The 12,452-nt window shown below is 39.8% G+C and overlaps 1 protein-coding gene across 1 annotated transcript; it reads left to right on the top strand.

Annotated features, from left to right (window-relative positions):
• Window positions 1–4,586: 4,586 nt before the first annotated feature.
• On the top strand, window positions 4,587–11,386 carry LOC139721039 (stabilizer of axonemal microtubules 2-like). The gene is made up of 4 exons (XM_071632369.1): window positions 4,587–4,783; window positions 8,525–8,701; window positions 9,454–9,656; window positions 10,343–11,386. Exons 1-4 carry the CDS (start codon window positions 4,746–4,748, stop codon window positions 11,341–11,343), a joined length of 1,419 nt encoding a protein of 472 aa, XP_071488470.1. The 5' UTR covers window positions 4,587–4,745; the 3' UTR covers window positions 11,344–11,386.
• Window positions 11,387–12,452: the final 1,066 nt, after the last annotated feature.

The raw sequence follows: 12,452 nt of genomic DNA, 5'->3' as shown, positions 1-12,452 counted from the left end.
AGCCAATGTCATCCACAACACCCTCATGTTGTGTTAGTGATGAACTACAGTCACGAGTCTGTTCACTCCTTGTTCCCCCGAGTTGAGAAAATATGAAACAAATATACACAATATGAAAGCTATGTTCAGTTTTCCAGGAATTACACATTTCTGCAATTTGATTCTTTTATACAGTGTACTGGCACAGAGCAGTGTGTATCCACCTCATTTTAGCTGAGGTCACATGTTGAACTGTGCATAAACTTGGCCTAGAATTTATAACTTGTATCTTTGCAAAAGCAATTGACTGTACATTGTATCCTTGACACATGTATAATAAATTCTCAACATTCATGTCAAATGAAACCTTGTAACAGCTGTGTTTGGTATACAAGCATATGATTGCACTACAATTGTATTTTTAATTTGTGCATGTTATTTCACATACAATAAGAGCAGTGGACCCGAAGTGATGAATGGAATAGCATAACGTATAATGGTAAAGTTGTGACCATTTGATATTAATGGGAGAGAGAATCATCCTGCCATCCATACAGGTGTAGTGAGCTTCCATCAAACAGCATAACATCGCTTGGGCGATAAGACCTCGAATCTAGAAAATGTCCAATGTTCAGGAGAGCCAAAAAACATGGCGCCCAAAGCACTGTGTCGAACGGGATAGCCTTTCCTTTGGCATGCCGTGGTGGCTTCATTTTTGGAGTAAGACAGTTGGGATTTGGACAGGACATCACTTAACCCATTATTCGACCAATAATCCAAAAAAGTCATTTTCATCAAAATTGCAGATCATACAAGGTCTGATCATCCCAGTGACGATAAATGTGCATACGTGTATTACCACACATTACATGTTGTTATGCATTGCTACTGCACAGTAAGTACATGTACATGTATAACCTCTCTGCCTCAAGTGTAATGAGGTGCAATAAGTGCCACACATTTGTGTGTGTGTGTGTGTGTGTGTGTGTGTGATATGTAAAAGATGTGTACCTGGTTGTGAAGTCGCCATGTGTGCATGAGGGAGTCATGAATTTTGCCTATTTTTTTTTTTTTTAATATCTCACTGTAACAGGCAAAGCAATGGAGGGAAATTATGACTGTTTTACTGGTAAAATCTTCTCATAGCAGTGAAACCTTGTGTTTTCCAAAATTAGGTTTTTGGTTTTTTTTTTAGTGAGTTGTGCCATGGAAATAGACATGCCTGTTAAAAAAAAAAACACACATTTTACTGAAATCCTCTCATATCCATGTTCATTATAACAGGGTTGGCCTGTGTACACACACACACACACACACACACACAAACACAAACAAACTACACTATATACTTAGTATATACTGTATCAGGGCTTGGCACAAACTTTTTCTGTGGTTGCCATTTCAGTCCACCAAAAATCTTTGAAGTTATCAAGAATCACACTGACCATCGAATCGAGTGATACTGGGTAGTAAAACAAAGACTGCAGAGGACTCCTCTTGGGCAAAGAAACCCATGCATGGTTGAGGACCCCCATGCACAATGATTTGCCATACAATACATACATGTGTAGTTGCTTTTTTCTTTTTCCTTTTACTGTATATCATTACTGTTGGGAAGCACAAGCTGCTGTTCTGCATGTTTTGAGAGCACAAATATTACTAAAATTGCACCTCTGTAAAGAAAAGATGTGATACAATGCTTCACTTTTGTGCCTCGCTTTCTCATCCCACCCCCCCCCCCTCCCCACGACCTACATGTAGGCCCACGATGTAGGACAGGGCTACATGTACATAAAACACACCACTTTCTCCGATGAATGATTGGTAGCCTGTGTAAATGCAGTCAAATATTATTAGTGTCACATTTTTCTTGACTGTTTACTTCACAGTAGATCTGAAGCCACCATGATACATGACGCACTAGTTTTTGTCACGCTCATTGACAGCACCACAGACTGCTGCTTGGAATAATAGCTGCCATCTGGTCCCCCTCACAGTGGTCACATGGAATGGACATCTGGTTGTTACCGGATATTTGGTAGATTTTGGCCACACCTGTATTGCTCACAAATGTCCAGACTGGACCTGCTGCAATTGGACAGAGCTCCAATATTTTCTTTGATCTGCATAATACTGCATCATTACTCTCCATCTTTCTCTGCACTGTGTCACCTCCCCTTGTCCTCCAATTTCAGAAGATAGTGTTTGACACGCCCATCAGGGCTTCTTCCAGACACCCACCTGTCATGTAAGGGAGAAGAAAAAAAAAATTACAATGGAGTAGATCTACAGTAGGCCTATATCCATAACAAAAACAACAAAAAAGGGACAACCAAAAAGTCAAATAAATACTCCCAGAACAAACAAGCTGATGACAATGTCATCACTTGACTAAAAAGTGCATTGTTACACTATCATTTAGTATCAACACTTTGACTGTCACTGAAGTGCCAATGGTCATGTTCGGCTGAAGAGTTTCATGTTGCTCAGTGAGGACTCTTAGCTTTTACTGCAAAATTGAAAGTAACTGTTGGTTTGCGGCCCATCACCACATACAGGGGCGGATCCAGGAATTCCGTAAAGAGTGGGCGTGTTTACAAAATTAAAGGGGGGCGCACGCACCCCTCCCCCCATTTTTTTCTTTTTATTTCTTTTGTTTCAAGAAAAAATAAAGGGGGGGGCGTGCGCCGGTTGCTGTCCTCCCTGGATCCGCCCCTGACATAGATTCTCTCTCGGATAGATTCTCTCTAGGAAGAGCATGATCATGCAAAACTGAACAAAGGATCATCATGAAAAGGATGACAATCATCTTGGAGAGAATTTATGTGGTGCAACAGCAACAAATAGGGTTTAAATTTAAACAAGAACAACAAAAACCAAAGAGCCTGAACTCTAACAAAGCATTTTATTCTATTGGAGAAATTCAACAATTGCTTAGATGTACGTGTAGACATTGATAGAATAATGGGTCTACATTTACTTTCATATCCTTGTATCTGTATGTTGTACTTGTAGGCATCTCATATTTTACATGCTCGTGTTGCATCAAAACCACAGCAATACGACGACAATGGCTTATTTCCATCTACTCACAGAAATTCGAACAAAATCTTTTATAGAGAAGCATTGATAATAGAGTGGCAGGCAGGGTGCCTTTTGCTGGCAGGGGCACTTTGCACTTTCATTAATCAATAAAACAGCTAATGAACATCATGTGTGCTTAGGGCCTAGTTCTACTTTAGAAAACAAGCAGGATCAGGAGTTCATTTACTCGCTACTCGCTAGTGTTTATATGGGAAGCAACACCCGACTGGGCGTTTTCATCAATGAATAAAATGCCAAATGGCCCCTGCCGCAAATAGGCACCCTGTACAAAGTCTGCTGCAAACGGGGTGTTTTACTCTACAGTTGGTTTAGATATCAAACTTCTTCCAAACAAGCTCTTACTTATACACAGTTTTTAATGGAGTCAACTCATGTAATTGTAAATTAAACTCGACCGAGTTGCCTCTCTGGCCCTGCCCCTATTGTACAGTATTAAACCCTAGCATTCACCATTGAAATTGTCTTGCAGGAACTTCGGTTAATGTAACATTTACACCATCTATTAATCTTATTTTTTAAAAAGGTTATACTACTTTAAGCTCTCAGTGAATCGGGATGATCTCTTAAAGTGGCAGATTACGAAAATTCACTGTCGACTCGACTCGACTACTCGGACTAGCGACTATCTTGCAACAGAACCTATTCAGAGTATTCTCTAACACAAGAACCGACGAGTGGGACTGAGCAAAGCAATGTGCGGTGCTATCGAGTGAAAATACAGCTTACCATTGACACAACATTTGCCTAGCTTTAATCCTTTCTCCTTCCCTGAGAAAAGCTTGAATAATAAGCAGATATCCGTTAACCATGGTTACAGGAGCCTTCTAGTTCACACCACAAAGTATGAAAATGATGAAATACAGGCAAAAACGCAATACTGCGCAATGATGCACAACCGGCGGCCGTTAGATTTGGGTATACCACAATTGAGGGGGAACGTACCTACTACTAGTATAGTACTAGAAATTAGCATTTCACATATTTGACACATTTTAGATTTTTGTAAGTATAACAACAGTATTAAGGTTTGTATTTATTTAGTTTGTGGCTTTAGAATAGGAACATAATACTTGATCTTACTCCCTCAATCTTGCTTCCCCAGTAAATAATGTAGCTGCCTGCATGTTTTGTGTGTAGTGTGTACGTGTGTACGTGTGTGTGTATGTGGGGGGGGGGGGGGCGGTACTAGTGCTGTGAGTGGACGAGTCCTGGATCGTGTCACACACAGCGAGTAAACATTCGAGCCACGGATTCGCACGCTATCTTATCATCACACTGCGCGTCTACCGACACGCTCGGCGACTGAGCATGAAGCCCACCGGTGTTGCTTGACAACGTACCAAACAACGCCGCCGGGCTGAGTTACCTTCGCTACGTTTCGCTCGCTTGGAGTTCTGAATGCGCAGTGCATGTGTAGCAGGTGCGGAGAAATTGCTACCAATACCAGTGTTTGTGTTCTTCGTAAGTGGGTTTCAGCAAGTAAGGAAGTGATGTGACTGTATTTTACCATTCGTCAAACAAACAACTTTCTCCCACTAAATTTGAAAATCGTCGTCAGGGGTTAACATATCTCTCTATTTTGGAAAATATCTTCGTGAGTCAACGGAGCACTGAAGGATCGGAAGTAGACGCGGCGCAACATCCAAATACGATCTTTCACCATGACACGGCGGTGTATATGCGAGATATGCACGTGCGGGTAAGATGACATGCATCAACTTTAGAGAACTTCTCCTCACAGATTAGATCTATTTCAGTCATAACTCAGTGAATGTGATAGGATGTGAGTAATCTCTAATCTACAAGGTACACTGATGATTCACAAATATAGCTTAAATTCTGGATTTGAATCGATTGTTTATGTGTATTATTTAAACTTTAAAAGTTTTTACTTGTAGATCTTGGATTTTGATAATCTTTCTACTTTTGTTTTATGCCTGCATGTATATATTTTAATACATGTATTAGGAGATGGGTAGAAAAATGGATAGAGATGGATGCTGTATATGTACCGTCACAGTAATTCATTTGTTGGCAAATTTTGTGAAAACACTGACTGACACCACACCTAATAATACAGTTGTACTACCGCCAGGTATAACATGAATGCACATATATGTTGCCTGCAAAATGGGAAAATACAATGCTAACTTAGATTCTTAATCAGGAATGAAACTTCTTTTTTCATCCCTCTGCTGTGGTTTTTAATTTGTGGATAAAACTGCTCACAAATGTACACGTCCTAGATTGTGAAACATTATTCGCCTGAAATATGCTTGTTGTTTACAGTAGATGGATAAAACACTCAAATGGAGAGAGAGAAAGAAAAAAGAAGGCGAAGGAGGAAAGGAGATACATAATGTACTGATACTGTATGTGCCTTCTCTGCATACCTATGCTTAATCAATCTTATTGTTTTTGAATGAATGATGGTGGAAATATCTCTCTTTAAATTCACTTCACCTTGTCCAAAATGTCTTTTTTTTGGGGGGGGGGCTGGCACATCTTGTGTCTCTGTGCCCCCTTAATTCATCTATATTTTGTTGGTCTCAATGCTCTGAAAACATTTTGTCAGTAAAGTTTTTACAAAAATCATACTGAACAATTTAAAGTTGATGTCCTGAAAGTTGATAGTATTTCCTGTGATTATATTAACTCATGCAAAATATATTACGTTTATAACTGGTAGTCTACTTACATTTACATGCTGAACAGCAACCATGTGAATCTAAATTCAGATCATGTAAATATTCATATTTGCCTTAACAACTGGCATGTTGTACTTCAGTTGCATGTAGTGCAGATGTTATAAATAATACAAAAGCCTCCCCCAGAGAAAGCTTCAGATGTGACAGGGTGGTCCACGAGGGGTTTTAGCATGTCGCTGCAACATGCTAAAATTCTTGTGCAACATCCTAAAAAGTCAGCAACATGCTATGCAACATCCTTAAGAATTTGCAACAAGCTCAAAGTAAAAGTATTCAAAAATGTGCAAAACATGTGCATAACATAAGAAACATCAAACTACCAGGTACTTTAGATATTTGTGTGCAAAACATGAGAGAGAACATTGAATGTAAGCAGCACAAAGAGAGATAAGCTGCAAAATATTGTGTACTACGTACTCATCGTGTGCGCTCCGCGCATATTCAATTTCTGCAATATTCTCAGATTCTGAGCTTGCAACATGCTAAAATTTCAAGTTGTGGACCACCCTGTGTGAGTTAATTATGTTGCCTACTTTCTGATAAAACTATGTCCCACCCACAATTTCATTGTCCATGGTTCATGATAAGTTTTAAGACAGCCTTAATCGATTGTTTAACCTGGATGAATTAGCTATTTCTTGAAGAATATTTACAATTTCTTATGAAAGAATTCCTTATACATAAAAGTGATGTCTTTTATATGACCACTGGAATGGGAGTCAGCAGTACACTAGTTACAGTATATTTCTGAGAGAAACTTGTACAGACTGTGGGAAACACATGTTTAGTTGTACAGAGCAAATGAAATACTGCTTGGTAATGAAGGGCTGTATCTGATCGGCAGTTCTCTCTGCAGCGTGTTTGGATGAAGCCATACCGCTGGTTGCCTTGAGCCACTTTACACACACATACACTGTAGGTCATTGTTTGTCACTTGTCCTACTGGTAACAATAGACCCGCTCTTCACAAAAGCACCTCACATTCAGAAGGGAACGCCTATCGACCCAAGCAGTGAGGGGATCAGAGACAGGGAAAACTCTGATCAATAGACTTTTGTTGGCATAACAGAAGCCAAGCTTGTTTAAAAGCCTATTAGATTAGCATGAAAAGATTATGAACAAACACATTGATAGCTCAAGGCTCAGTGGCTTGGTAGGTTTGATTTTTTTTCTTTGTTTTGTTCATTGATGTTCTGGCTGTTAGGATGTTGAACACACAGCATGTCCTGTGATATCATTTATATTTATCATGAGTTGGTTTGTTTCTTTGTCATTCATGACATAATTCGAAATCACTTATCAAAAAATTGTCCTCATGAGTGTTACAGTGTGTTGAATTGTCTGTTAGAATGGGACCAACTAAGATAGAGAAATCAACATTCATCCTGGTTCCCACATGTTACTTGACTTTGACATCTCACAAACATGGCAACTAAACACTCAATATCTCATGAAGGGTATGCAAATGTGAAGGGAAATCTAGTATGTTTAATGGTAATTACTTTAGTTAAATGTCCAAGACATCCTATCTATTGATTCGTCCACCCTTTATACATTGTTCAATTCAGTGGGATAAAAAAAAAAAAAAAAACAACCTTGTGCAAATTGTTTGCTAACAGAGTTTGCTTGTTTGTAGCCATAGAGCAGGTACCAGTATAATGACAGTGCAATCATATCCACATTCAATGGCAAAGTTGAAATTAAATAATACACTTCCAGCACCTCATGTTTGCAGACAGCGTACGAGCTGTGCGGTCGCCATAGTTACATGTACACAGTTGCCAGCCACACTGGAAGAGAGCTCCGATGAATAGTAGTGTTCGCCGTCTCTATGCAGTGTCAGTGACGCATGAAATGTGTATCGCGTTGATAGGTAGATCAATCAATGCGTTGCATTTGATAGTCGAACTTGGCAGTAACTATATGTAGTGTGCGTAAACAATAGAGGGAACAGATGTTTGTCAGATAACAGAACCAAACATCTTGATGGACAGTTATTAGTGTGTAAACAAGCCTGATAATACTCTCTTTTTTTCTGTGGTTGTATCAATGGTACATGATAGTATTGCTTTATAGAGGCTTCTATACAAAGATCAAAAGGCGCAATGTATGTTGGAGTGTATACTCATAATGTGTACCATTGGCAACTGAGCAGTGCTGTACATTGCAGTGATATATTTGCAACTTTAAACAGATTATTTCATATCCTAATGTATTTGAATCATCATGATCTACCAAAACTCTTTTTAGACATCTCATGTGAGTGTTTTTAGCTAAACCATTCAGACAACCCATATTTTAAAGTGATGTTTATGATCTCCAGAACGTACATTACATGCCAATGCAATCATAGAATTGACACTTTCTTTCCAGAGCTCTGCAAATAATTTCACGCAACAAGTTCATATTTATACGATTGAAGGGGCTCAAAATATGCAATATCATGTCATGAATTATCAACTTAAGATGAAACTTTGTCATGGTGTTTTTAAAAGCATTTGCAGCCACAAACCAAATGTCAATGTCACACATACTACCTATGAGGCAAACACATGCACAGAAATTGAGAGATCCAGCACATGAAAATAGGCGATACTTTAGCAGATCGTAATATCTCTGCACTATTTGTACACTTATCGTGCTTGATGTACATGAAAGCTTGCACATTCATTTGCTGGCACAGTACAAGCTTTATTCCACTTACACTGGTCAAACATTTCTTTCTCTTGCAGGAGGCACCGCTGTCCCCACAGACCAAAAGTGACCACCAGAGCCAAGGGGCCATGCGTGATCTCCGAGTATGCCAACAAGTACAAGGCGTATCCTGGCAACGGGATGCGGGAGAACTTCAAGCCAAAGCCTCAGATGATGAAGAGTGGAGATCCACTTTCTGATGCCACTACCAACAGGTAAAAGAAGGATGTATAGCTTTGTTCACTGGTTTACTTGGTATTTATGATATCAATGAAGAGAAAACTTTAAAGGGACTGTACAGTACTGGTTGAGGTGGGGATTCAGGTTTTAACATTCCTAAATGAGATAATGAGAAACCTCATATGATATGAAAGAGCATGTAATTTTAAGAAGGATTAAACATTTATTTGATGAAAATTGGTTTTCAAATGGCTTAGATATAAAAAAAAAGTGATAATAATAGAAGGCGACAGGCCACGCCTTTTATTGGGATCTCTTAGTTTCACCTTGTTTGTGGATATCTCAGCCGTTTCAAAACCGTTTTTCATCAAATAAACATTTGATACCCCTTAGAAATGAGTGCTCTTTAACAACTCATAGAGTGGTTTCTGAATATCTCACAAAACGTTAAAAGCTCAATCCTCGCCTCAATCCTCGCCTCAACCAGAACTGTACAGTCCCTTTAATGGACATTAAAAAAAAAGACGAAATGTCTGGTGGGATTGATACAGTGTGATATATGATAGATAGATGGGTTCAGTATATGGATGAAAGAAAAGATGACCCGGCGATTTGAAGGAACAGAAATGATTGTCTAGAGATTCATTTGTGATTCCGGATAGCAAGATTCAGGGGGAAACAATTCCACATTTAGCTGGTGAAAGGGAGCTTAGGAAGTGAATTTAATGAAATATTAATGTTCCTAAAGTTGAATAAGCATTCATTTTTCTTGCTTGTGTTCTCACAGACTCGATTTCATTCCTCATGAACTGTGTCGCCCTCCAATGCACGTCCCTGAGCAGTACAAACCCAAGGAAGGGGACATTGACCTCTTGACCTCCTACACCAAGGACTTCCCCCAGCGAAAGATAGAACCGCCCAAGAGTTTCCGTGGCAACCACACCAGGTCTGTGTCTCCAGGGGCCTTCAGGGGAACGCCCACCTATGTTGGTAAGTTCTCGGCCTTAAGATGTATCATACTAAAATCATTATATAGTCTTGCCAAATTCGATTTTGTATACTCAGCGCCTGAAAACCATTTGTGAATCAGTTTAATTTCTCAGCTTACGTGAACATACTCTCACAGTGTAAATAAGTCATTAGATTAGTTACAGAATTGCAATAGCACCTGATCAACTTTTGTATACACTATTTATGTATTTTTAAGCTATGGTAATCAATATTTCTCTGATTATAATTTGTAACATTTAATACTGGTATAATCTAATGACGGTGGATGCCATCTTGTATTAAAGGATCATATTCTGCAAAGCATGAGATATGCAATAAATACCCTTTGCCAAGTAGCGAATACACACTATCACAATGTACAAATGACTGCATGATTCAGAAAGGCAATGTCATGGCAATCAGGATTTATTGGAAAACATTTTAGAGGGCTTGGTCCTATATTTGGTATGTAAGTAGGCTGAGAAAGTAAGTCTGTTATTAAAGATTATGAATAGGGTGTAGGAAGAAATATTGATAATAAGTTGTTCGTGATGGAAATGCATAGGTATGCTCAAAAGTAGAATGTCTGATAGGATTCTCTTTGGAGGAATTGTTGATGGACATTTCCTTATTTTGAATTAAGTACCATGTGTCAGTCATTAATGAGATTCATTCATCTATTGCAGATGATTACAGGAAGTGGGAGTTACCACCAAAGGAAAAGCTGAAAGACCACCACGCCTACATCCCATCTAGTGCCGCCTTTGATGGCTTGTCCACATTCACACGTGACTTCCCTGCCAAGAGGGCAGAGATGAGGGGCAGCATGAAGCCTGACGATACAGCCAAAGTGTCCACATCACCATTTGACGACAAGACCTGCCACCGCATGACCTACATCCCCCACGATACGCAGCCCAAGTTTGTCCCCGCCAAGCCGCAGTACAAGAAGAACCCACACAAGTTTGATGGCCTATCCACATTCCAGCGTGACTTCACTGCCAAGCATGGCTATGTGCCAGAGAGCTGCAAGCCCAGCAACACCCCCCTCAGGTCCGACCATCCCTTTGAGGATAACACTACCTTCAGGCAGTCCTACCAGAAGTGGGACATGGAGCGGCCATATCAGCATGTGCCTGAGGCTTGGGTGAAGCCGGGAGGTAACATGGACTTGATGACCACCCACACCCTTGCATATCCTGCCCACAAGATCAAGCCACCCAGCCCTGTCAGACCCCCCTCTGGCAAGCCAGGGAGAGATGTCCCCTTTGACGACAGAACCAACTACAAGCAGGATTTCCGCAAGTGGGAGAGCATGCCATTCCGTCGAGGAGACCCCTCCCAGAGGCCGTATGAGCGTCCTTCAGTACCTTTCGAGGGCTATTCCCACTACAAGACCAACTATGTGGCAAAGCATGCACATCCTGCCAAGAGCATGGCTCCAGGAAACACAGCTAACCTGAGCTCGGAACCCTTCGATGACCGCACAAACTACAAGACGGACTACATCCCCAAGGATTTCACTCCGTGCCCTGCGGTCAACCTGCAAGGCCACGGCTTCAAATTTACAGAGCTGGACAATCGTGGCCATGAGATCTGGATGAAAAACCAGCTGAATGGAACACTGACAAGAGTGATGAAGACGCCACCACAGCAGCTGAATATAGACCAACAAATGCTGGCATAAAGATGGTCATGAATTCAGCTAATGTGGAAATTCCTGAACTTTGCCAAAGCTGTACATATAGTCTTTTAGGCATGGGTATCATGCAATGTGATGTATGATTTTTCTGTGTTTTCCCTTTTTTTTCATCATGTATATATACAATGTACAAAGAGCTCTAGCCAGCCTTGCAGTCACTGAATTGCAGCCTGTTGTATTTGAAATGTGGTCTGTACAGTACATGATCACAGTTTATTCCGAGATATATTTAAAATTAGTTGATATACCACTTTAAGTAACAGTTGGTATATGTTAGCCTTTTCCTTAGCCGAACAAAGATTATGTAATGATATTGACTAATTTGCACATTTTGAAAGCTATCTTGGGTCAACTGAGAATATACTGAAAAATTTTGATCAGTTTTATTATTATTATTATTATTATCATTATTATTTTGTTAGCCAAATGAAAATTGTGCAATAGAAGTACAGGCACAGTCCACTCTTAATTAATTTTCCACAGAAATTTGAACCAAGCGACTCATCATGTTACATGCACCATATCTACATTGTACATTATGATACATGGATCTTGTCAATGTACCAATGAATTGCTGTATGAGTGCACCCAATGAAAAGGGAAAGAAAGAAATGATCTGCATAACAGAAGGCACAATGCTTGTTGTCTTTCCAGATTTGATAAAAACATGTAGCACACACACATAGGTGTGATTGACTGTGTGCACAGACTAACATAACTGCTTGTGTTGAAAAAAAAATGTAAGAAAGTGTCTCTGTGAGGTGCATGTACAGGTTATTAATTTTTGGTTACCCTTTTGTTTACCATGTTACCATGGCAACATGCACCCATTATCATTGAACCCATATAAACACTGACATATACTGTGAGAGTAAATTGATGCCAATGTCAGTTTGGCTAATGGCTTCCACCACTCATTCAGCAGCCTAGCTGGAGTCAAAGAATAGTTTCATTGTGGTCTTGAAGAGGATAGTCATTAGCATAGTATACAGTACTATCGAATGTTCCAGTCAGAGATACCAAGCGTTAGGTTTGTCTTTGTTTTGCTTACTCTGAAATCCATGATTTTCTCTTTTAACTCTTTATGTGCCACG

Source organism: Diadema antillarum, unplaced genomic scaffold, assembly GCF_040938485.1.
Source record: "Diadema antillarum isolate AM-2024a unplaced genomic scaffold, OU_Dant_1.0 scf00000137, whole genome shotgun sequence".
In the NCBI taxonomy this organism is placed as follows: Eukaryota; Metazoa; Echinodermata; class Echinoidea; order Diadematoida; family Diadematidae; genus Diadema; species Diadema antillarum.
The sequence above is the reverse complement of the archived record's forward strand: the minus strand, read 5'-3'. Positions and strand labels throughout refer to the sequence as shown.